Source organism: Entelurus aequoreus, linkage group LG05 (genome assembly GCF_033978785.1).
Source record: "Entelurus aequoreus isolate RoL-2023_Sb linkage group LG05, RoL_Eaeq_v1.1, whole genome shotgun sequence".
In the NCBI taxonomy this organism is placed as follows: domain Eukaryota; kingdom Metazoa; phylum Chordata; class Actinopteri; order Syngnathiformes; family Syngnathidae; genus Entelurus; species Entelurus aequoreus.
Window position 1 is genome coordinate 55,379,964 of NC_084735.1, and position 27,453 is coordinate 55,407,416.

At 40.7% G+C, this 27,453-nt stretch overlaps 1 protein-coding gene across 3 annotated transcripts in view; it reads right to left on the reverse strand.

Annotated features, from left to right (window-relative positions):
• Nucleotides 1-679: 679 nt before the first annotated feature.
• Nucleotides 680-27,453, reverse strand: part of gdpd5a (glycerophosphodiester phosphodiesterase domain containing 5a) — a 74,319-nt gene continuing 47,545 nt past the window's right edge. For 2 of the 3 annotated variants that reach the window (XM_062048413.1, XM_062048412.1), the window contains exons 13-17: nucleotides 20,122-20,269; nucleotides 19,805-19,887; nucleotides 11,736-11,750; nucleotides 11,403-11,515; nucleotides 680-1,560 (exon numbers count right to left, since the gene is read on the reverse strand). In XM_062048413.1, coding sequence (XP_061904397.1) covers nucleotides 1,469-1,560; nucleotides 11,403-11,515; nucleotides 11,736-11,750; nucleotides 19,805-19,887; nucleotides 20,122-20,269 — 451 coding nt within the window. In that variant the 3' untranslated portion in view covers nucleotides 680-1,468. The remainder of the gene's footprint in view (nucleotides 1,561-11,402; nucleotides 11,516-11,735; nucleotides 11,751-19,804; nucleotides 19,888-20,121; nucleotides 20,270-27,453) is intronic. The other variant, XM_062048414.1, reaches the window with a different exon arrangement.

Here is a 27,453-nt window from a genome sequence, read left to right on the forward strand (position 1 = left end):
CCGAAGTGTTCCTGAGACCGTGTGGTGATATCCCTTACACACTGATGTCGGTTTTTGATGCAGTACCGCCTGACGGATCAAAGGTCACAGCCTTGCTGCTTACATGCAGCGATTTCTCCAGATTCTCTGAACCTTTTGTTGATAGTGCGGACCGTAGATGGTGAAATCCCTAAATTCCTTGCAATAGCTCGTTGAGAAATGTTGTTCTTAAACTGTTTGACAATTTGCTCACACAATTGTTCACACAGTGGTGACTCTCACCCCATCCTTGTTTGTCAATAACTGAGCATTTCATGGAAGCTGCTTTAATACCCAATCATGGCACCCACCTGTTCCCAATTAGCCTGTTCATCTGTGGGATGTTCCAAATAAGTGTTCGATGAGCATTCCTCAACTTTCTCAGTCTATTTTGCCACTTGTGCAAGCTTTTTTGAAACATGTTGCAGGCATCAAATTTCAAATGAGCTAATGTTTGCAAAAAATAACAAAAATTACCAGTTCAAACATGAAGTATCTTGTCTTTGCAGTCTATTCAATTGAATATAGGTTGAAAAGGATTTGCAAATCATTGTATTCCATTTTTATTTACGATTTACACAACGTGCCAACTTCACTGGTTTTTGGTTTTGTATATCTTCATCACAAATACCTTCAGGAAAGGAAAAATATGCAAAACACGTCATGTTTACATAAGCATTTAATACTCATCAATACACTAACACATAAGTCAAACGAAAAGAAAAACAGAACATAAAACAATTATAATTCTATAATTTTATTGGTGCATCAATGTTGTGTATATGTGACGTATACATTTTTAGTCCTTGGAACATATATTTGCTTTCTACCAGCTCATCAGGGGAACCAAAGTCTGCCAGAAAAGTTCCAGGATTACATTTGCAAATTCAGAAGAAAGTAGTTGCAAAAAATGTTACATAAAGTAGCAAGAATTTGAGTTTTAATAATCATACAACCAGTCACTATTCACTTCCATCCATCCATTTTCTACCGCATATTCCTTTTGGGTTCACTTTCAAGTCACCACTTGAAGAGTGAAATGTTTGTTTGGCATTTTTCCAAGGGGTGTAGGTAGTGTTACACATTCGTAATTAGATTCAAACAACCTTATTATTGAACTTGGATAGCAAAACATATTTCATCTGACGTGGTCTTCTATAACTGACGGATTTATTGAAAGAATAACATCTTTAAATCTTTACAAAAGCCCAGGCCATGGTCACCTACTGGTAGTGGCCCTAAAAAAAACTATAATTGAGTGGTTGACGGGCCGGCCCTGCCAGAACGTCGACATAGACATGATGTCATGGTGAAGCAGCCACCAGTTGTCTAGCCACTACTCTCGCTGCACGATCTCTTTGTAGGCGTGCTGCGTGATCGTTTAAAGAAGGCCATCAACAGTCCTGGACCTTTACACACTATGTTTTTGCCTCTCGCGCAGTAAGAGGATTCAGCGGTTGAGGCCTTCATGAGAGTATGTTGCAAAAGGGTCCTCGGGATACAGAGACAGCTCCTCTGTACTGCTCAGCCCATTGTTGAATTCTGGAAGACAAAGACATGGTTTACAAGGACGCTCGCAATCACGGCTGTGACCACTTATGAGGTCACATGGTCACATGACGTGTAACAAGTGAACACAGATTAGGAATTGTTTCACAAACGTGATCATGACTCTGAACCTTCAATAAATACAGACAACTGAGGATGTTTCAATACAACTTTTTCACTTCCGATACCGTAATCGGAGCCTTGAGTATTTGCCAAACTGATATTAATCCGATACAATATCAGCAGGAATAATACGTACTTTTATTATTTTGTAGTGTAGAATGTTAGAAAAGGTTTGATCAAGGGAAACGCTAACCAACTGTATTTATTATCAAGTATTTGTGATGGAATTATGCTGTCTTTAATGAGAAGTGGAGTTGTAATTCTTGTTTGCCAAAAAATATTAATTGGGTTAAGCTCATGGCACAGTGAATAATCAAGACACCTTTGTTACCATGTCTAGCGTGTGTGATATTGTGTAATTCGCTGTTGTGTAGCTGCTAGCTTCCAGGGGCCTAAAATGAGTTGCGAGTGTATGCTATGTCAAAGTAAACAAACAAACTCAAAGCCGATGCATGCATCAAACCGTTCGCTCAAACCCAAATCAATAAAACAAAACAAAAATAACAGCGTCACTTAAACGCTTTGTACTTTCTTTTTATTTCAAAACTAATGTTCAATACTGAGCGGAACCGAGCGGTTGAAAACAATTTCTGCTGGCGTTTCTTGTGTGCAGCTAGCGCACCTGTGTCAGATTGAGTATCAAGGCTAGGGCCTGCATTGAAACCAACAAAAATGCAACGTTTGTAGTTTCTCTTTAGATGGCTTCAACAACACCGGTCCCTATTGTTATGTGAGGTGCGCACTAACAATATCAAAACAAAAATCGGAGCCAACTAAAAAACAGAACGAAATCAAAATGTGAGGGTATGTAAGCGTGTGTCTTCACACGGTAGCCAGAACCAGAAGAACGATCTTGGAGACCGGTCTTCCGATTATGTTGGTCCAGGTTTGAAGCTTTACACTCCTTATGATCCCTCTTCGGTCAGGGTTGGTATCAACAATTTTAGCAATAACCCATGACCACCGTGGGGCATTTCCATCCACTATCATCACAATGTCGCCATGTGTGAAATTTCGTCTAACTCTGTTCCATTTCTGGCGTTCCTGCAGGAGCGGTAGAAATTCTTTAAGCCACCTGGACCACAACAGGTCCACTATGTACTGTACTAGGCGCCGAAGTCTTCTGACGTACAAGTCCTCTTGCTTAAAGACTCCTGGATGGAGCAGGGGCTGTACCTTAGATAGCAGTAGGTGATTTGTGGTCAGCGGTTCCAAGTCGTTCGGATCATTTGATACGGTGGTCAAAGAACGGTTACTTAGAATAGCTTCAACCTCACACATGACAGTGATGAGGTTTTCATCATCCAACGTTTGCTGTTTTACGACAGAGAGCAAAATCTTTTTCAGCGACCGAATCAATCTCTCTCACACACCTCCATGATGGGCTGCTGCAGGGGGATTAAAGATCCACTTCACACCTTGCTGTAGCATGGCATTGTTGATCTTGCAATGAGTCCATGCTTTAAGTGCTTCCTTTAACTCTCGCTCAACAGCCAATGAAGTTGGTCCCGTTGTCGGATCTTAATTTGTCCACTTGTTCTCCTCTATAAACGAAGCATCAGAGGGCATTAATGCACAAATCCATGTCAAGGGCATGAGCCACCTCCAGGTGTACTGCACCACTGGCTAAACATGTGAAAATGACTCCATATCTTTTTATTGTGCCCCTTCCTCTTCTGACCTCGATGGGGCCAAAATAGTCCACTCCGACTTCAGTGAAAGGTGGCAGATCAGGTGTCATCCTGTCACTAGGCAAATCTGCCATTTTCTGCTCACCAACGTTTTTCAAGAATGAGTCTCGCTGCTGTACTACTGCTCGACTATTTTGCATGGATATGTCATCCATTTTTAAATGGGAGTTTCAGCTGGTAGTGTCCGTCTTTCAATTTTGCAGATGGAGACATGATGTGCATGAATTGTTTATCTTCCATGGACATTTCAGCCTTCTCCTCATACACCTTCTCAGGGAAGTCATGGTTGAAGTTCTGCCTTACAAGATCATCCAAGTTTACAACTGTTATATGATGACCTGTTGGAGCTGACCTTCAGTGCCACCACAGTCGTTCGAAAGTCCATTAACCACCCATCCTAGCCTGGTCTTAACAGCATGAGGACCATTTTCTTTACTATTAATTAACTTCCATGTTTCCATGGTCTTAGGCGCAATAGTTCCTATCAGAAGCCCAATTTCAGCGTCAATATGGGTCAATTCACTTCCTTTAGGTAATCCCATTCCTTCAAGGCTTCTGCTGTGGGAATCTGCTCCTTTGTAACAGGTATCTCATCTTGGAAGTAGACTGCTGGCAGTGCAATAAAATCATCTCCTTGCAGATTTTATACTTCAAACCAGAAATTCTGTCCACAGTCACAATCTTCTCTTGTCCAAGGGTTTTCGGTAAGATTCTTGTTTTCTTTCCTTTGGCATTCAGTTGTCTTTGGAGAGCTGTTGTGCAAAAAGTGGCGGTACCGCCTGCATCTGAAAGGGCATATGTTAGGATGCTTTTATTGCAGCTTGACAGTTTGACTTGTACAGGTACAATGGCCAACGCTTGGTTTTCACCGGCCCCAGTATGGACATGTTTCTCCAGCGATATCAGAGAGCTGTTTACTGCTGTCGCTCTGTCTGCATTCTGCCTCTTTATTTCCTCTGGTTTATTTATATCAATGTGCAGCATGGTGGGGTGATTTAATGAGCAGATCTTACAACTTAGTCCCTTTCTGCAATCCTTGCTTGGATGACCTTTGTTAATGCAGCCGAAACAAATTCCATTAGCTTTGAAGATTTCAACTTTCTCATCACGTTTTTTTGCCATTTAATTCTTTCCAGGTATCAGTTGTGTTTTTTTTTGCAAAATAAACATATTCTGAGCTGTGTTGTGACAGGTATTTGATCTTGAAGTGGTTCTTCCGTTGCCACAGTAGTGAAGCTACTCTTGTATGCAGAGCCTGATTTTACTTTGGGGAACTTTTTTATGTCAGCCTTTGGTTTGATGTCTTGAATGTTTCCAAACAATGGGTTGCATGCCATATTTGCTTGTCTTTCAATGAAGCTGACCAATTGCATGAACTTGGCACATGCTTGGGTTTGCTCATAATGCTCATAAGCTTTACCTTTCCATTTTTCTCTCAACTTGAAAGGAAGCTTTGAGACAAAGGTTATCATGTGGGATGTATTGTTCATATCATTAAGAGCTTCAATGTCAATGTCATTACTACAACTACGCAGGAAAGATGCATACTCTTGCAGTGCTGTTCGATCTTCAGACTTGAGTACTGGCCAATCAAGGCTTTCTCCTGATAAGCTGAAGCAATCAGCATGTCATTTCCAAAATGTTTGTGCAACTATTGTTTTGTCCTTTGATATCCTCCATATGTAGACAGCTTCTCACTAAGTAACTTTGGCTGCCCTTCAGTATACTGATCTAGAAGGAACAATCTGTCCCGCTCGTTACTGGTCTTTCCTTCAATGCAATGCTTGAAGTTGCGCATGAAAGTTAAGTATTGCAGTGGGTCTCCTTTAAAAACAGGCATTTCCTTTGAGGGCAAAGTTGAAAGTCTTTGTTCCTTCAATCAGCATTTTGGTTATTTCATTTTCCATCCATCCATCATTTTCTACCGCTTGTCCCTTTCGTTTTTGCATTATTTCAACAGATTGGCTTCTGCACTATGCTTGTTACGAGTTTGATTGCCACTGTAAGACGCTGGTAATGGACCCTTTGCTGGTACATGCAGCCTTTTACCACTGGGGGCATTTGAGCTCTGTCCGAGTAACGGTGCAGCAGCATGACTGTATTTCTTGTAATATACAAGTTCATCTCCATCATCATATGCATCCTCTCCTCTCTCCTTCATCAACATCATCCTCTTCTGCCCCGCCATACTAAGCTGTTGTAAAATTGAGTTTTTTGACAGTCTCTTTTGTCCTGAAAGCACACTGCTCCTTCCATCCATCTCATCATCCATTTTCTACCGCTTGTCCCTTTTGGGGTCGCGGGGGTGCTGGAGCCTATCTCAGCTGCATTTGGGCGGAAGGCGGGGTACACTCTGGACAAGTCGCCACCTCATCGCAGGGCCAACACAGATAGACAGACAACATTCACACTCACATTCACACACTAGGACCAATTTAGTGTTGCAATCAACCTATCCCCAGGTGCATGTCTTTGGAGGTGGGAGGAAGCCGGAGTACCCGGAGGGAACCCACGCAGTCACGGGGAGAACATGCAAACATAAACTTTGATTTTAGCATCTGAAGCAGCAAGTTGGGTTTCAATGGCAAGCATTTCTTTTGAGCCTTTATTTGTTCCCTCTTTTGAGTGAGCTCAGCCTCTTCTCTTTCAAGTGCAATATTCCTTTGAGGCCTTCAGCTTGTATCATGAGAGCTGCTTTTTCAGCTTCAGCTGTAGAAGATCTATGGCTGCTGGCTGCACTGCTTTGACCACCCTTGCTATTGTATGAGAGGCAACAGAAGAATGCTCTTCTGCAACCGCATCCCATTTTTTGACAGTAACTTTTGAATTCATTGAAACAAGCAAGCTTTGGTAAATACCGGTGTATATGATCATCTTCTCTTTCTCCCTTGGAAGCAGTTCATAATTTAAATTGAGCATTGTATTTCACTAAAATCATCAATAAGCTCAGTGAAGTTATTGTACATTTGTGAAATAACCTCCAGGCTACCATATTTGATTTATTTTTGTGGTCAGCTGCTTTAATTTAGGACTTCTCGACTTTGTTAACTGCGCCACTTTAGCTGCGAGACCCTTTTCAGTTAATTTGGGTTGTCTCTTTTGTTTAACTTCTTCTGGCTTGCTTCCATCTTTAGGTTTTGCAGGGAAATTTTCTCCCACCACATTTGTATCACATTCCTCATATTCAACCACATTACTGGCGTCTTTGTATTCAATTGACATTTTGTCGGCAACTCAAAAGCGCAAATAGGCGCACGTCCCGTGCAGAATTTAGAGCACATTAAACTTGTTGTCGTTTTGCTTGAAGATCGCCAGGTTGTAGTGCAGGTTGACACACGGCCCGCGGGCCAATTGCGGCCCGTGAGACTTTATTTTGCGGCCCGCACCTTAATATGTACGTTTAAAGGCCTACTGAAACCCACTACTACCGACCACGCAGTCTGATAGTTTATATATCAATGATGAAATCTTAACATTATAACACATGCCAATATGGCCGGGTTAACTTATAAAGTGACATTTTAAATTTGCCGCTAAACTTCCGGTTCGAAACGCCTCTGAGGATGACGTATGCGCGTGACGTAGACCGGGGAACACGGGTATGCCTTCCACATTGAAGCCAATACGAAAAAGCTCTGTTTTCATTTCATAATTCCACAGTATTCTGGACATCTGTGTTCGTGAATCTGTTTCAATCATGTTCATTGCATTATGGAGAAGGAAGCTGAGCAAGCAAAGAAGAAAGTTGTAGGTGCGAAATGGACGTATTTTTCGAACGTAGTCAGCCACAACAGTACACAGCCGGCGCTTCTTTGTTTACATTCCCGAAAGATGCAGTCAAGATGGAAGAACTCGGATAACAGAGACTCTAACCAGGAGGACTTTTGACTTCGATACACAGACGCCTGTAGAGAACTGGGACAACACAGACTCTTACCAGGATTACTTTGATTTGGATGACAAAGACGCAGACGTGCTACTGTGAGTATGCAGCTTTGGCTTCTAAACATTTGATCGCTTGACCGTATGTGCGCAACTTTTTTTTGCGTATGTACGTAACTTTTTTAAAATATATAAGCTTTATGAACCTTGGGTTAGGTGAACGGTCTTTTGGGCTGAGTGATTGTGTGTGTTGATCAGGTGTTTGAATTGTATTGGCGTGTTCTATGGAGCTAGGAGCTAGCATAGGAGCTAGGAGCTAGCATAACACGTACCGTACCGTACGTGCGCGTCACGTACGTAACTTTTTAAAAATATATAAGCTTTATGAACCTTGGGTTAGGTGAACGGTCTTTTGGGCTGAGTGATTGTGTGTGTTGATCAGGTGTTTGAATTGTATTGGCGTGTTCTATGGAGCTAGGAGCTAGCATAGGAGCTAGGAGCTAGCATAACACGTACCGTACCGTACGTGCGCGTCACGTACGTAACTTTTTAAAAATATATAAGCTTTATGAACCTTGGGTTAGGTGAACGGTCTTTTGGGCTGAGTGATTGTGTGTGTTGATCAGGTGTTTGAATTGTATTGGCGTGTTCTATGGAGCTAGGAGCTAGCAGAGGAGCTAGGAGCTAGCATAACAAACACGTAGGTGTTTTTATGCAGGATTAATTTGTGGCATATTAAATATAAGCCTGGTTGTGTTGTGGCTAATAGAGTATATATATATGTCTTGTGTTTATTTACTGTTGTAGTCATTCCCAGCTGAATATCAGGTCACCCCCGGCTCTCACAGCATCTTCCCTATCTGAATAGCTTCAACTCCCCACTAGTCCTTCACTTGCACTTTACTCATCCACAAATCTTTCATCCTCGCTCAAATTAATGGGGAAATTGTCGCTTTCTCGGTCCGAATCTCTCTCACTTCATGCGGCCATCATTGTAAACAATAGGGAACTTTGCGTATATGTTCAACTGACTACGTCACGCTACTTCCGGTAGGGGCAAGCCTTTTTTTTTATCAGATACCAAAAGTTGCAATCTTTATCGTCGTTGTTCTATACTAAATCCTTTCAGCAAAAATATGGCAATATCGCGAAATGATCAAGTATGACACATAGAATAGATCTGCTATCCCCGTTTAAATAAAAAAAATTCATTTCAGTAGGCCTTTAATGTTAGTGCGGCCCGCGAGTTTTATATGAATGGCGAGACTCCCGAATTTCAGGGCAACCAGTCTCTCGAATGTCTGCCGATTTTCACCCAAACAACAATATTAAGGGCGTGCCGTGATGGCACTGCCTTTAGCGCCCTTTAGCGCCAGTCACATGTTGAATTTGGCTTCTGTACAGACACGTAAGTGACTGCAAGACATACTTGGTCAACAGCCACACAGGTCACACTGAGGGTCGCCGTATAAACAAGTTTAACACTGTTACAAATATGCGCCACACTGTGAACCCACACCAAACAAGAATGACAAACACATTTCGGGAGAACATCCGCACCGTAACACAACATAAACACAACAGAACAAATACCCAGAATGCCATGCAGCCCTAACTCTTCCGGGCTAGAATATACACCCCCGCTACCACCAAACCCCGCCCTCCCAAACCCCCCCCCCCCCCCCCCCCCCCACACACACACACACACACACACATCAACCCCCCCTCCGTGCGTCGGTTGAGGTGGGCGGGGTTGGGGGGGTTTGGTGGTAGCTGGTGTGTATATTCTAGCCCGGAAGAGTTAGGGATGCATGGGATTCTGGGTATTTGTTCTGTTGTGTTTATGTTGTGTTACGGTGCGGATGTTCTCCCGAAATGTGTTTGTCATTCTTGTTTGGTGTGGGTACACAGTGTGGCGCATATTTGTAACAGTGATAAAGATTTTTATACGGCCACCCTCAGTGTGACCTGTATGGCTGTTGACCAAGTATGTCTTGCAGTCACTTACGTGTGTCTGCAGAAGCCTCATACAACATGTGACTGGGCCGGCACGCTGTTTGTATGGTGTAAAAGGGGACGCGATGACAGGTTGTAGAGGACGTTAAAGGCAATGCCATCACGGCACGCCCTTAATATTGATGTCCGGGTTAAAATCGGGACAAATTCGGGAGAATGGTTGCCCCGGGAGATTGTCGGGAGGGGCACTGAAGTTCGGGAGTCTCCCAGAAAAATCGGGAGGGTTGGCAAGTATGTTGCTAGGGCGGGATAGCCATTCAAAGAAGGTGAATTCATTAAAAAGTGCATGTTAGATTTTTTTAAGAAATCTTTTCTTGCGGCCCAGCCTCACCCAGTTTCTGCATCCAGTGGCCCCCAGGTAAATAGAGTTTGAGACCCCTGTTGTAGTGGGTGAATGTTTGAATGAGCAACTAATGAAATAGGTGTGTTGCGAGTGTATGCTATGTCAAAGTAAACAAACAAACTCAAAAGCCAATGCATGCATGCGGATTGATTATCAAGGCTAGGTAGGGCCTGCATTGATTGCGTCACCGCTCAAAACCAAAAAAAATGTGACGTTTGTAGTTTCTCTTTCAATGGCTCCAACACTATTATTATTTAAATCCATACCCACAGCCCTATGAAAAACGTCACCAGAAGGCTAACTAGGTGAGGCTCATTTGTAGATGTCATTTATTTAAAAGGGACCAATAAATATTAACAAACATTTGACATGTGAGACATGTGAATATGTGAGATTATAGCCAATGGCTAATTTATACCTCAAAGTCCCTCGGCAAGTTGATGTTAAAATTAGGACAAACACATTGGGCCTGATCTAAATGCATGCAATTTAATTTACTAAGGATTGAGCAAAATAAGGAGTGCAATCCATTTTGTCTTCATGAACATGCAGAATATATGCTGATCATCAGGACGCACACAATACTGGAGAGAGTAAATGCTAAAGCAACTATTTAGCACACACAGTGTGATTAATCAAGGACAAAATTGTACTGAAGTAGCGGTTTTACTTTTTAATTTAGCACGTCGACAACGGATGTGCAGAAATAGCTGTGAGAAAGAGGCGATTGCGCTGCGGCTCCATCCTACGTATGCTTGTCAACATATATGGTCAAAAATAAAAATATTAAGACATATTGTCTATCCAGCAATATAATTTTAAAATTTTATAGCTGCTGGATGACTTAAGGGGCTGATTAAAACACATTCAATTAATGTGTTTTGGTGGCTTTTTTTTTTTTTTTTAATGCCCTTTTTTTTTAGAGAAGTTATATTATCAACGTATCTCCTATGTGTAAAAAAACTTCTTGCAATATGGATTTTCTTGCATCTGGAACTTATCAGGGCATCCACGCAGTTAGCAGTGTCTTAAAAAAAGATGATTTCCATTGTTGATGCACTGCAGTATACCTCTAAAATGCCCCAACAAAGTGGCACACTTTACATTTGTCTGCTGGATGCTTGAAAACATAGCAAAACAGATAGGAGCACGATAACGTGCATGTGCAGTACATGGTGACAGCCGTGTAGTTCTAAAACCTCAGTTAAATAGGGTGGTCTGCACCAGATATTGAATCGTACACACAGATTTAGTAGATCACAGGAACACGCCCACTAATAATACACATACCTTTATAGTTGGCACACGCTGTTTAGCGCATGTTATTTGGATCATAGTACACACTTAGTACCTTAGTACACACATTAACAATATTAAAATGTCAAATAAAGGTTTGAGGTCCAAAGGTGTTGCTGACACTCACTGCCACAACTCTATCTGCATCCTGGGGTCACGTTGCAAGTAAGATTTTCAGCTTGTGACAAGTTCCTTATAAGCAGGTATTGTGTTTCATGTTGCCCAAACACTTTTTCTGAGCACCACCAAACAGTTTTTAAGAGGTGTTGGTGCTAGGTTGTCAATAATTGTGTATAAAATAACTGAATCAGCATATTTTCTTAAGTTTTACCAATTTAGAATGTTATATTTCTCGAGTATTCTGCAATAATGATAGATGGTGGGCATTTTATGTCATATTTTTTTATGTTTTTTAAATAAATAACTGAACACCAATTTAAGTGTGGATCTATTTGTCAGTGTCAGTCATGTGGGGCACGTTGCACCTGAGACGATGAGTTTCTCCTTCATGATGTTGACGTCCCGACTGGAGCGATTTGGCACAGCGCTCAGCATGATCTGCTCAGGGTTGCAGTTGTGCATGGCGCTCATCCTCCACCTAACAGCAAAACACGACAAGCTGCAGACTTCACACTGAGCTGCATAAGTCCTGAGCTGTGACATTGAAGAGCTTGCCTGTAAAAGTGCTGATGCACACACAATCATGCCCTTCTAAGGGAATTTCTATTCACGAAGCAGGATACAAACATGCTTGCAAGATCAGCCCGAGGGCGTTTAGGCAGGAAAAGGACGCCAAACAAGGAGGGGCACAGCAATACCTGATCATATGAAAGCTGACAGACGCCAACGGGCAGCGGAGAAAGGTTAGATCAGGCAAGAAAGCACATGAGAGGACAAAGACAAGAAGAACAGAGGTTACATCAATACAACTATGCGGTTAAACGAGTAAAGTGAAGTATTGAAATAGTGTTCAAGTTTTTGACTTTTTTACCCTAATTATGTTTTTTCTGAAAATGTATACTATCATAAGATTGTTCACATTTTAAACAATAGTAGTATAAAATTGTTACTTAAAAAAATGGAAAAAGTAAACATTTATGTAAAAAAAAAATACAAAAATAAAACAATGGCTTTTTCTATGTTGTGACACTGAAGCTGAACAGACTAGTCATTTGAATAGTTCAATCATATACATGAATTGATAACTTTTTGTTTGATGCTCATAAGTCCGGGTGTCATGAATGCAACCTCGCTCATTGTAATCATCGTTGGTGCATAATGAGGAAGTGTTGTGTTGTTTTTGTTGTTGTTGTGGCTCCTGGCTAACTGTGTTAGACGTTACTCGGTCAATATCACTACTACTACAATACTTACAATATATTACTCGGTCAATATCACTACTACTACTACAATACTTACAATATATTACTCGAACAATATCACTACTACTACTACATTACTTACAATATATTACTCAAACAATATTACTACTACTACATTACTTACAATATATTACTTGAACAATATCACTACTACTACATTACTTACAATATATAACTTGAATATCACTACTACTACTACATTACTTACAATATATTACTCGAACAATATTACTACCACTACATTACTTACAATATATTACTTGAACAATATCACTACTACTACATTACTTGCAATATATTACTTGAACAATATCACTACTACTACTACTACATTACTTACAATATATTACTCGAACAATATTACTACTACTACATTACTTACAAAATATTACTTGAACAATATCACTACTACTACATTACTTACAATATATTACTTGAATACCACTACTACTACTACATTACTTACAATATATTACTCGAACAATATCACTACTACTACATTACTTCCATTATATTACGTGTACAAAGTATCACTACTACTACATTACTTACATTACATTACTTGTACAGTATCACTACTACTACATTACTTACATTACATTACTTGTACAATATCCCTATTACTACATTACTTGCAATATATTACTTGTACAATATTCCTACGACTAGAGTACTTACATTACATTACGTGCACAATATCACTAATAGTACAATACTTACAATATGTTACTTGTACAATATCACTACTACTACATTACTTAAAATATGTTACTTGTACAATATCACTACTACTACTTTGCTTACATTACATTAAGTGAAGTGAAGTGAATTATATTTATATAGTGTTTTTCTTACAATTTTTTTACACTTTTCATAGGATTCGGTTTGAGAATTTTCGCCACAATTTTGCTCGGGGACCACATTTCCAGAAAGCCAAGGACCGAGGGGATGGACTTCTTCCTTCACTAATACAGCGGAAGAATTTGCTTCAATATAAATATTGTACATTACTTGTACAATATTCCTATTACTACATTACTTACAATATATTACTTGTACAATATCCCTACTACTACATTACTTACATTACATTACTTGTACAATATCACTACTACGCCATGACTTAGAATGTTACTTTTAAAATATCACTACTACTTCAATACTTACATTATATTTATTGTACAACATCACTACTACTACATTACAATATGTTACTTGTACAATATCACCAACAAATAGTTGTTGCAGGTTGCTGAGTCTGCATTCATGTATCTTTCAAAGGAGGCACCAATGGCTAGTTCTTTCAGTGTGGTTACCAGTGCCATTATGGAACCTTGTTTCGGTACCCATCCCAACATTGAAAGCTAGTAATTAGACCAAAAGACTAGGTAGCTATTGGTGTCTCATTTGGATGCTAAATTAATGCAGACTCAACAACCTGCAGCGAAGGTGATATTGAGCAAGTAACGTCTTGCAAGTCAGTGTTTCACATACTTTGAGGAGCCAAAACAATTCAAAATGGAATTGACCTGCACTGGGAAAGTAGCCTTAGTTTGTGATAATAGATCTGTTTAATGATTAAAACTGAGACTTCAAGTAAACGCAAGGACTTTTGTAGAAAAATGCAGATGACAAGGCGAAGCCCTGAGGCAGACTGGACAGATGCGAGTATGAATGCTGAAAACACTGCGTAGCGAGCACAGAGGTGAAAAAATCATTGCTAAATACTGAAAGTGTATTTTTAGAGGAGGTCAGACTGAATACTTACAACTTCTGCTGCTTAATATGGTGGTACCTCAGTTTTAGTACGCCACACTTTTCATGGGATTCAGTTTGAGAATTTTCGCCACAATTTTGCTCGGGGACCACATTTCCAGAAAGCCAAGGACTGAGGGGATGGACTTCTTCCTTCACTAATACAGCGGAGGAATTTGCTTCAATATAAAGTAGGAAGGGTATTCGTATGACCCCATTAATCGCGGTTTACCTGACACATGAAACGTGACGAATTGGGGCTCGGGGTGCATTATCTATTTAAGAAGCCATTGTCAGGGCACCAGTGTTGAATATCTTAAAATGTGTTTTGTGGCAATTCTAACTTTGACTACAGCGTCAGTTGTATGTAGGGTGGCACTTTCTATCTTTTTATTAGCATGCAAAATGATTAACCACCCCACCGTCCTCTCACGTGAGATCCACCCAAGAATGAGGGCATACACAAATTATTTCCCTATTGTACATATTTTTCTATTTATTAAATCTGTTTCAGAACCAATTAAAATCATAAATCGAGGTTCCACTCGTTTAGTGCGGCTAATTGGTAAACCAATTTCCGTGAAGTAGGATTATTAAATGTCTTTGTTCTATAATTAGAGCATAACGAAAACAGTTTACAACCTTCTAAACACGCTTTTTTTTAAACCTAATTAGAGCCCTCAGAACATAAAATAACACCCATTTAGTCATTTTTATACACCTTAAACCAAATATAGTAGCTTTGAGTGTGTTCTACTGTAGATTACAGTACTCACTTGTAGGCTGGAGGATCCTCTAAGTGCCGCCCGGCTACTACAACACGGCTACTGCGTGGAAATACTTCATCACAACCTGCGCAATTTCTCTTAAGTTACAACTGGGCATTTATGTGCTGAAACCACAGGCGTGTGTTTTTTTGCAAAACTTGGTCAACTTGACAGTCAGTAGCTACGATCATTAGCCGTGTTGTTCGCATTGTGTGTCCACACTTAGAATTGCAAGGACAGCTGCGATAGCAGTCTTGTTATCGTTAAGTGACGCGCCGGTACTGGTACATCTCGTCTTTTGATGTCAATCACGTCTAACTCTCATCAATGTGATCTCCACATTGATGAGGCAGAAGTTAAAGATGAAGTTCAGGGTTTCCCCTTAATGTGTTTCATTATGGAGGTCTGCCACAGCAACATATTAGCCGCTACACCTTAAAAATGGGGGCTTTTTACATGAAAACAAAATAAAGTAATATAATGTATTGCAGCGTCTTGAAGAGGACACAAAGTCTGACGCTATTTTTTATCTATTATTGCCAATTTTATGCCCACAACGGGCCCAATACCAACAATTATTTTCTCTGTACACACACGTCTCCGTGTTTCACTCCTCACACAACACTTCCTCATTCTCCGCCAACACAATGTGTTCACAGACCATGGGAAAAATGTACATCATAACAAACTAACATACACATTAACACAAGCTGGTAGGTACAGTATAAATAGATATATTTAGTTCATTATTTGTGCGCTATTGACGAGTGATGCATTGAAGATGTAGTTTGATCACCACTTCCGAAAACCAGACGTAATGATGATTTAAGCCGATCGAAGGCAGCATATCTGCGATGTGGACGTACTTTAATGTATCCAAAATATACCTGCGGACAGCGATCTTCAAAATTCAAGCGGATACTGGCAGATTTTCAGGGGAGAAAGGCTCCCAGCAGCATGAAGCAAGTATAACGTCAGGCTCTGTGCAGCTCGCTTTTCGTCACGGACATGGAGCGACAGAAGTAAAGAGTTTCTAAACACGAGTACAGTCTACTATTACACTTGAAATACATGCTATATTTGTTAATAGTTGTTTTTAATAAAGAAAGAGTGACTAAAAAGATTGGAGAAATATCTGGAAAAAAATTTAAAATTCTCAATAAATTACATAGTACAATATGCAGCAACAATTGAAAAATAGAGCAAAAAGGATCTTATGTAAGAAAAAATATATGTTAATACTATGATTAATAAAAACAGATATGTTTTAAACGTATAAGTATTTTTTTTTTTTCTTTTTTAAGGAAAATATATTCGTCATAGCAAATATTGTAATTATTATATTGATCACACCCCAGCCACGCCCCATAACCACGCCCCAATCACCAGAGGCATCTTGGCAATCTAAGGGAAACCCTGAAGTCCATCAAAAAGATGTTCTGCCAAAAGTTGGTCAACTTCATTGTTGCTGTGAAGATAGGACCAAAACGAGCCATCGTGTTGTTAGCATTGTTCACCCTTAACCAGGAAATGGATGTCCTGCTTGGTGGATATCTTTATTGATCGCCACATCATAGTAGAAAATAAGACAATTATTGCACTGTAATACATTAAACACATTGAGACTTAATTTAACCCTTAATTTAGGCCAAACATATGTAAAATATGCTTTAAAAAAAATCTGCGTTATAGTGAAGCTGTGATGTGGCTATCACGACTGTATTTTTGTTTTGTGTGTTCCTGAAAACCAGCATTGTCGACAGTGAGAAATTGATTTTTGTCCATTTATTTTGTTAGTTACAAAATTGTGAGGAAAAACAAACTCCATACAACAGGAGAGAAACCATCCCTGCCTGAGCATTCCTACTCCTCACAATGATATGACCAATCTAAGTCTATGAGCATGAACTGCTGAACTGAAGTCTACTTCGATTAGAGTGAAAACGTTTTCTGAGACAAACTGAACAGTCCAGTTGTGATGGATTGAATGCCCTGACAATGAACAGATGAGTGGGAGCGTCCATTGACAACAGGAGAGCTCTGCTGTTTTTAAGGAGCGACTACAAAGAAGCTAGTCAAATATGATTTATAAGACAGCATTTTAGGAATCTGCTGCAAAAATGTTAGTCTCTTCCAAGTTTTTGGAACTGAACTTGCAGGCAGGTATGGTGTCAGTACCACGATAGCCCTGCTATATACCATCTCTGTTATCGAATGGCCAAACATACCACGTTACAAACTAGTCCCGTTTGTATGCGTATTATTTAGCACAAGGGAGCGTGCAAACATAGAATCTCAAGCGTAAATTATGTGCGGCTTCGCAATATCCCCACACATTTTGGCCAATCATCATCATTTATCTCTGAACGGCTCTAAAAGGCGCACATCAATTGTCTAATCCAGGGGTGTCCAAACTTTTTCCACTGAGGGCCGTACACGGAAATATTTAAGCATGCGGGGGCCATTTTGATATTTTTCATTTTCAAACCTTAACAAAATATATGGATTTTTTTTTTTTTTTTTTTAACATTTAGGGCTCCCGGGGACTATAAAGGGTCTCAGTCATTAAACTGTTAAAAATAAGTCAAATTATTATTATTATTTTTAATTTAACACTTAGAGTAAATCTCTATATCAACTTGAGGTTGATATTAAGTAAAAGAAAAAAGGTTTTCTGTCAAAGACAACTTTGTTTTTTATAGTAAAACTGAAATTTAATCTAATATTTTTGAGTAATCACAGTGAAAAGTTAAATAAAATCCTACTAAATATATTTGGGATCCAAAAGGTCCCCCACTCATAAAGTCATACATTTTTATTCGTTTTTTTTTACTTTTAACACTTAAATTACAAGATCAACTTCAGATATATCTGTCGATTTTACGTTTTAACTATTATTTTGTTTGTTTTATGCTCTTTTGTCAAATAAAACTTTGATGTTTTTATATGGCAACCACACAATATATGCAATATTTTTCTCACATAAAACATTATTAAGTGATATTTTTTAAGTAATAATTCATTATAACATAGATTTTTAGTGTTGTTTTATTTTAGCAATGGCAAAAAAAATAAAAATAAACAAAGACAAAAGAAAAAAAACAGCCTGCATGGCAGCTTTGTGTCAACATTGCAACTTTTTCTTGTTAGATTTCACCTCATTCCACTTTTTTTAAATGTTTTTTTAAATTTTTGCAATATTATCAATTTTGCAATTTTTGCAGAATGTGTGGCGGGCCGGTAAACAATTAGCTGCGGGCCGCAAATGGCCCCCGGGCCACACTTTGGACACCCCTGGTCTAATCAAAACTTATGTTTCTTTCTTAAGTAGACGGAGCAGGAACAACAACGTGTAACAATACACCAACTCTTTACTGCTCACACAGCACATTTGTCGTCCTCCTGTTAGAGATGTTGAAGTGTGATGTTAATCGCTCATCGTCTTTCATTTACAAAAAAAACATTTGCGCCATATATAACTCTTAACGTGCGGGGGTGAATATTTTGGAACCTAAATCAATGTTTAAAATGGACACACTTTTCAAGCGTAAAACATACATGGAGAATGTCTGCAACTTGTGGACAACAAAGCAAACAGGGGACTGAAAGGAAGCCGTTAGTGGTGTTTCTCCCCAAGTCCGGCTTAATGCACGGGCTTGCCTGGGCTGAAGCATTGGGGCCACACCCAATCAGAGGCCCCGATTTTGAAGGCGGAATGCAATGATTGGTGTTCGTAGCTATCAATCACAAACAGCTCAGCTTTGTATAGCGATTGTTTACTCTCTCTCGGCTGCATTGTTTTTTCCTACTACTCCAAGCAGTGCTCAAACCCAAATTGCCTATGCGAGAGACCACTGTACTACTATTAAGCTAAAACACAGGCAGTCTACTGGACCACCAGCACATGCATCTGCCCAATGCAAAGGACATGTATTCATCTACGAAAAATATTTTTAAAATGTGTGAGATTTTTGCATTATTGCTGTTCTATTGAGTGAAGTCATGTTTCTTTTTTCAAACTGTGTTTTCGGGCGGGTGCGGTGGGGTTGTTGAAGTTGAGGGTTGGTGTTGGCGGTGATGCTGGTTGTTGAGGTTTAGCGGGCTACCCCCAAAGCCACCCCCCCTGGGTTAAGTTGGCCCTGTTTCTTCCTTCCTATAACTACAATTAATCATAACTATTATTAGTTATGATTAATTAAACCTGTACAGTAATGTATGTGCTTCTACTGCCATTTTGTGTCTACTTTTAAGTCTGTGTGGTATAAAATGAATAAAATATCAATACAGTATTTGTTTTCCTTTCTTTTCTTTTTTTTTGCATTTTGAGGTTAAGGTCACAAGGAACACTTAAAACATTGATTGATAGCAAATTCATAAAATCACAAGTTGATTAAAAAAATAAGCCGCAAAACTTGGCAACTTTTGCCACTGTTTTCTGAAAAATGTTGCCACAATCACAAAAAAAGCCTGTAAAATTCTGGAGGGACTAGTTGGTGATTCAGTCTCTGTACTTTTATTGAGAACGACTGCAAAAAAAAATCCACTATTGTGCAAAATAATGTTTCGAGGTCAGCAGTTTCATAAAGTAGGTGAGAAACACTATTGAATTCACAAAATAACCCGTAGCAAAGCTCTCCCCTTTCCTCCTCCTTCTCCACTCAACGCTGTCTTCGCCAACAACAGCCTTCAATAGAAGTAATGTTAATTGTTCATTTATACATTTTTATTCATCATTCATATGTATTTCACATTGATTTTGGCATGTAAAACTATAATTATTAATCAGATTTACATGATGAAATTGCTTCAGTTTTTGTACGATTTAGTTTTTCTTGTGACCTTTTGGAATGGATTACTGATTAAACCCGAGGTCCCACTGTATTATTCAAATAAAGCAATGAAGGAATGATGACATTGTTTTCGTCAACTAATTTTGACGTGAGAAGATGTATGAAGGGATGTTTGTATTGTACGGACTCTTACTTCTGAAAACTGAAGAGTCCGATCACCACGGCCAGCGAGACGAGATCAGATGTGATCCAGATGAAGCTGTAAGCTTTCTGACTCTGAAAGAGAACAAAGTGCTGTAGTTTCCGTAAAGAACCACTTGAGGGCGCAGTCAACATGCTTAAAGGAGAACAAAGCTGGAACTGAACATGTCCTTCAAACTTTGTTGTTCCCTGCTGAGATCAACTGCTCCTTGTTATTGCCAGTCTTCGTAATCTCCTGTCGTCCTTTTGTCTCACTGTGACCTTGGCTTTGTGTGTTTGTGTGCGGTGTCAGAATAAAGAGTTGTTTACCATGAGCCAGATGGGGTAAGGCACCTTTCGGAGGACTTGGGGGGCATCAGAGGACACAGAAGGCACCCCGCTACACCACAGGAGTGAGTACAACCATGGTTTGTTCACCGGGTAGACTGTCACACTCACATTGTTTGCCAGATATTCCCTATGGGGTGGAGTGGGGGTGGGGGTTAAAAAAAAATAGATCATCACTGCAAAAAAAAATAATAATAATTTTGCAGAATTTCATGTCACTGAAAGACCAGGCTGAATCATGCATGCATTTCAATGAACCCTGCATTCATCCATTTGTCAACAATCCAATCCAATAATTTGTTTATAGACAAATCCATACATCCGCCATCATACCTTCTAATATGCATTTTGAAATATGGGGACATAAGGTACTTTTAGGAGTGTTCCAATACAACTTTTGCATCATCGGATATATATTCGATTTATATTATACAGAAAAGAGGCCTCAGATTTTAAGACGAAAAGAAAAAAAGAAAGAACTTGTAATGTTCACCCCAGGCTAACTAAATAGGGGCCATAAGCAGTATTTTATTTTGAACCCTCCCACATCACATTTTTACACTTTATTTCAAATGATTTTTTCACCTTTTTTTAATCAAACTTGAACTGAATTTGATGTATATTTGGTGCTAAAACAAATTTATGGGGATTCTTTTTTTTTTTTTGCAGAAAATCATTTTAGCATCATTCCAGAAACACTTTTAAAGGGGACGTATCATCATTTTAATCTACATTTAAAACATGTTGTGGTATAGATAATAGGTATCAGATATGCTTTGGTGTAAATTATGCGTACATTTTGCTCCACAGTCACTTTTATACGCCATTTTTTGAATCCGTCTACCATATGTTTGATTCCTGAGACGTTCCCAGGTTGCAAATAAAACCATGACCCACCTCCAAACGGCGTGGCGCTGTTGGGAGAGTGGCCGTGCCAGCAATCTGAGGGTTCCTGGTTCGATCTCCACACCACTCCGGCGAGAAAATACATCCCTTGCCCTGATGAGCAGCCGTTCAACCTGGACATAGCGGATATCCGGAAAACCCTGAGGAGAGTGAACCCCCGGAAAGCACCGGGACCTGATGACATTCCGGGCAAGGTGCTTAAGGGATGTGCAGACCAGCTGGCTGGGGTTCTAACAGACATCTTCAACATCTCGCTGACCCAGGCTGTGGTACCATCATGCTTTAAGACGGCCACAATCATTCCAGTGCCTAAAAAACCCACAATCTCCTCCCTCAATGATTACCGCCCACGTTGCACTCACTCCCATCATAATGAAGTGCTTCGAGAGGCTGGTAAAGGAATATATTGTCTCCAGACTTCCCCCCACATTCGACCCATACCAGTTTGCTTATCGCCCTAACCGCTCCACAGAGTCTCCACCATCTCCTCTGCACTCCACCTGAGCTTAGAACATCTGGAAGGAAAGGACACACACGTGCGGATGTTGTTTCTGGACTTCAGCTCAGCATTCAACACCATCATCCCGCAGCACTTGGTGAGCAAACTGGCCCCACTTGGATTCAGTAACCCCTATGCAACTGGCTGCTTGACTTCCTCACAGACAGACCCCAATCTGTGAGATTGGGCAACAACACCTCCAGTGCCATCTCCCTGAGCACCGGCTCCCCCCAGGGCTGCGTCCTGAGTCCGCTGCTGTTCACGTTGATGACCCATGACTGCTGCGCCAGGTCCACTACTAACCACATTGTGAAGTATGTGGACGACACAACAGTAGTGGGCAACAACGACATCGACTACAGGGAAGAGGTGAAACATCTGGTTGACTGGTGCAGAACCAACAACCTGGTCCTGAATGTCGACAAGACCAAGGAGATCATTGTTGACTTCAGGAAGCACCAGTCCAGCCACGCTCCACTCTACATCAACTGCACAGCAGTGGAGATAGTAAGCAGCACCAAGTTCCTGGGGGTGCAGATAACTGACAATACAACCTGGTCCCTACACACCGGACCTCTTGTAAGAAGAGCTCAGCAGCGCATGCACTTTTTGCGTCGGATGAAAAGAGCACAGCTCCCTCCCCCCATTCTCACCACATTCTACAGAGGCACTATAGAGAGCCTGCTGACCAACAGCATCTCTGTCTGGACTGGAGCCTGCAATGCCTCAGACTGGAAGTCTCTCCAGAGAGTGGTGAGGACGGCGGAAAAGATCATCAGGACTCCTCTTCCTCCTATCCAGGAGATCGCAAAAAGCCGCTGCATGACCAGGGCTCAGAAAATCTGCAAAGACTCCTCCCACCCCCACCAAGGACTGTTTTCACTGCTGGACTCTAGAAAGAGGTTCCGCAGCCTCTGAAGCAGAACCTCCAGGTTCTGTAACAGCTTCTTCCCTCAGGCCGTAAGACTCTTGAACGCATCATAATTATCCCCTCAAATCCCCCCAAAATGGATTAACTCACAGGAATAAGAAAGACAATATAACATACAGCCATAAACGTGGATGCATGTGAAAAAAAGTGCAATATATTTATCTGTACAGTAATCTATTTATTTATTTATTTATATATGCACCTAATTGCTTTTTTATCTGTCATGTCTGTGTTGATCATGTTTTTGTTTTGCTTGGTTTTTGGACACTTTTTAGTTTTTGTCTTCACCTTGCTTTGTCACCATAGTAACCATTAGTTTCACCTGGTTCACATCCTCATGTCACGCACATGTCTCACGTTTTCACATTTTGAGTCACGCACCTGTTTTCACTAATCATGTCACTAGTATTTAAGGCCATTGTTGCCAGGCAGTCAGCCTGGCGACATCACTCTTGACACACTTTCTACACCCCCTTGTTCATGATCCATGCTGCTCTTTTTCCTGTCGTGTTCTGGTTCCAAGTAAGTTTTCTTTATTCAAGCCGTAGTTTGCAAGTTTTGTTTTATGTCCTAGTTCTGCCTTTGTGCTAGTGTTTTGTTTTCATAGTCGTTTTGTACCTCCACTGTGAGCGCCTTTTGTTTGCACCCTTTTTGATTAATTATAATAAACATGTATTTAAATTCACGTCTCGCACGCGCCAATTTTCCGTTGCCTTCTGGGAGAACAAACCACGCCAAGGACCAAGTCGTGACATTATCCTGCACTACCATGAGCTTATGTAACGAAATTTCGTTCCTATCTGTACTGTAAAGTTCAAATTTGAATGACAATAAAAAGGAAGTCTAAGTCTAAGTCTAAGTCTAATTACAAAAGAAAGCAGATAAATGGACGGAAAGAAAGAGAAGCAAACTATATTAACACTGTAGATTGTTATATCGTTATCAGTGTGCCGTGTTTTACCCAGTTTCCCCTAGGGGAACAACGTTAATATATGTTTGATGAAACATGATTATATGCATTAGTGTATGTATGCATATGTGCTTGTATATGAACAGTACATGTATATGTATGTTTCTACAGTGAATGTGCGTGAGTGTGTATGTATGTACTGTATTTGTGTATGTAATGTATGTGTATATATCGTCATCAACAATACAGAGATCAAAACTGTAGAAAAGTTCTGCTACCTGGGTGGCACCGTTACGAGCAACGGATACCCGGATGCTGAGATGATGCATTGCATTGGAAAGGCAAGCGCGGCCTTTGGCAGAATGACAAAGAGACTCTGGCGAGTTCACGGCATCAGTTTCTCCACCAAGATTGCCGTGTACAGAGCGCACTCCTCTATTGCTCTGAGACATGGACCACTTACCGCCAACACATCAAACTGCTGGAGCAGTTTCACCAGCGTTGTCTGCAGAGGCTCTGCAACATCAAGTGGCAAGACAGTGTCTCACCTCCAGGTTCTGGAAAAATGTGGCCTCCTCAGCATCGAGTGTTTGATCATCAAGTGCCAATTGACATGGACAGGACATATTATCTGCACGGAAGACAACAGGATTCCAAAGATGCTACTATATGGACAGTTGAAGCAGGGGCATCGTGGTCAGGGAAGACCTCTCAAGAGGTACAAAGACACTCTGAAGGCAAACCTAAGAAATGTAACTTCACTGTGAACTCTTGGGAAGCAACAGCCCATGACAGAGCTCTTTGGAAGCACCAGTGTGCACAAGATATAAAGGATTTTGAAACCAACAGAGCAATCAACATTCAGTCAAAGAAGGAGAGAAAGAAACAGAGTTCCACTTTGGGTTTCTTCCCTTGTAGCAGCTGTGGCCGATTGTGTGCATCGCAAATTGGTCTTCATTCTCACATGAGTACCTACCTTGGCAAATGACTTGTTTGCCTACTCATCTGTCGCATCGACAGGAGATTCTATTATGTGGGAGGGTATGTACCTATGTGTGTGGATAAATACCAATCTGTGCGCGTATGAATGTATATATTTATGTATAATTGTGTGTAAGTGAGTATGTATCTGTATTTGTATATACAATATATTTGTCTCCCAGTGTGTGTGGGAGCCAAAGTAGGGCCTCAACCACCCACAGAGCCCAACCCAAAACAGCAGGTGCGGTGCCCAGGGAACAAGGGACTACCGGCACAAATGCAGTCAGGCCGGCCAGCGACAGGACTCCAAGAGGTCAATGAGTTCATCAAGCGTGCGAGTTTCGTTACGGGCAGCCAGTTCCTTCTTGATGCGGCGGTTAAGCCCCTTGTAAAAAAAATACTACATAGTGCTTTGCCGCCAAAACCGCTCTATGACGCTGGGATGCGGAAGTCAAAAGGATATGCGGCCACAGAAAGCTTTCCCTGTTGAAGTCCATAAAACGGGCAGTGGGGTGCCCACGTCGTAAAGTCTTACTAGCCGCCATCGCCCAGGTGGCGGCTTTGTCAGACAATAAGCTCATAATAAAAACTATTTGCTTGGTCAGAAGAATGGGAACTGGGCTGCTGGTCGAATACCCAGCAAGCGCCGATGAAGGAATTGCTTGCAATATGAGCTTGACTCACCGGAAAAGTGGAAGGGGTGAGAAATTTTGGGTTCTCGAGCTGAGGAGGAGCTTGCCACTGGTGAGGGTGTGATGGGCCCTGTCCCGGTGTGAACACCCCCTGGATTAGCAGTGGCGCTAGTTTGCTCCAAGTACTGATCGAGAGACCCAATATTGGCGGAGAAAGCCTGATTGGCAGCTGCCATATCTTGCAGTATCTGGTCGTGATTACCGCTCGATGTTTTCCAGAAGCCCTTAAGTGCGAAGCGAATGTGTCCCAATTCTGCTGGGTCCATATTGGTTAGTTGATCTGTCACCAAGCCAGACTAGGACCCCAAAGCAGAAAAGAAAAAGTCAGTAAAAATAATTATAACAAGCGCACTCAAGGAGAGGAACAAATAACAAAACGCGCACTCAAAAAAGGAGAGGAGAACAAAAGACACACTCAGACGGAGTGGGGAAATATACAACACAACTATTCCGGGACGAAAACCACTAGAAAGGTAAGTGTGAGGAGAGCCATGAAGAAAAAAATTATGTTCACCCCGAAATGCCTAGCGAGTGGAAGAAGTCCTTGTAGGTGAGTAAAACATCCACAATCTACTGGCACTGAGACAATTGGCAGGGAGGCTTAAGTAGGTTAGAAGTAAATTTGCTGCAGGTTGCATGTCTGTGCGGATGGCTCCGCCCCGGAACTCTAAAAGCATGTACTGCAAAGAAGGGCAAAAAGGAGGCAGCAGAGCAGCCAAACACGTAACAAAATGTCCACCATTTCAATATTTCAATGTCCTTGGCTGGTATTACCTACTCTTTCTGCTTCAGTATGGTGCAGACTAGCAGTGCTACGCTCCAACTGGTTTGTCAAGTTAGCAAGCTACACGCTCTGTCATGTTTTTGTAATTTCTTTCTTTAATTCAGCACTGTCTTTCACACTCACTTTCTTCGCAACCATGCTGGAAAAACAAAGTTATGTTCATCTCTAGCTAGAAGCTAATGCTAGCGAGTAAGATTCAGTCAATCAATCAATCAATGTTTATTTATATAGCCCTAAATCACAAGTGTCTCAAAAGGCTGCAGAAGCCACAACGACATCCACGGTACAGAGCCCACATAAGGGCAAGGAAAACTCACCCCAGTGGGATGTCGATGTGAATGACTATGAGAAACCTTGGAGAGGACCGCATATGTGGGTAACCCCCCCCCCCCCCCCCCCTAGGGGAGACCGAAAGCAATGGATGTCGAGTGGGTCTGACATAATATTGTGAAAGTCCAATCCATAGAGATTAGATGTTTTGGTCAGATCTCACAGGGTTCACTGTGACATTCACTACGCCAAAGGATTCTTGTAATTCAATTTTTTGTTTGCAACTTAAAGCATAACAATTACAGAGCTGCCAAGCCTCAAGCTTTGAGTGTGAGAGTCACGAAATGTAACTGTTTCTTACACCACACTTGACATTTATCACACTTATATTTCCCCATTCACTACTCTATATTTTTTTATAATAAAAATTTGTCCTTGCGACATGTTCAAGTACTGATTGATTGACAGAAAGAACCAATCCCACTATAAGCTATTGTGCCTAAATCTAGCCAACAATAGAAGGCACCACACAATGTAAACTAATCAGAAGAAATGTAAGGCGGGTCTTGACGTCTCTATCTTCACACACACCTCCGTGAAATGTTGTCAACTTGGCGACTTTTTTGCCAAATCTAGTATCTTTTCCAACTCGTTTGAGTGACTTTCTTTCTCAAAAGCAACTAGCGACCAATCTAGCATCTTTTTTGGATGTTTTGGAGACATGAAAGCATGTATAACGCTGTCCTCAACGTACAAGCGGTAGCACAGCCATTCCTCATAAGCAGTCCCATGTCTACTGATTGTCTGCTCTTAGACAGTTTGTACTGAAAACAAATTTCGTTGAAATTTTAAGTGCAATGACAATGACACACCAACTCTGTGCAAAGCTGCCGCTGTTTCTGCCCTGGTTTACACAGTGAGATTATAAATGTTTCATCACTGTCCCCTTTCAAATAGAAATAAACCTGACCATCATGTTATGGCCCGTCAATAGATTTAGTGAGTTTGTGAGTATCACAAGCCTTCAGTCTTTTGATTAAATTTGATATTCCAACATTTAACGATGTAAAACACAGAAAAATACAACCAAACTAAGAATCAACAGAAGAAAATTAATTTACAATTCTGGTCATAATTTAGAAATTAGAATTAGAAAAGGTCAATTTTTTTCAAAACGCATCATGCCACTGAAGATTCACTCCTGTCATTTTCTGAAACTTGGCAGCCCTGCAATTAGCCGAGAGATAGTTCTTATCTTCAAACACTGTTAAGTTGGGCCACTCAGGAGTTGAAGTACCACAGTATTACCGCAATAAAAAAAACAGCAATATTGGTGCGCTC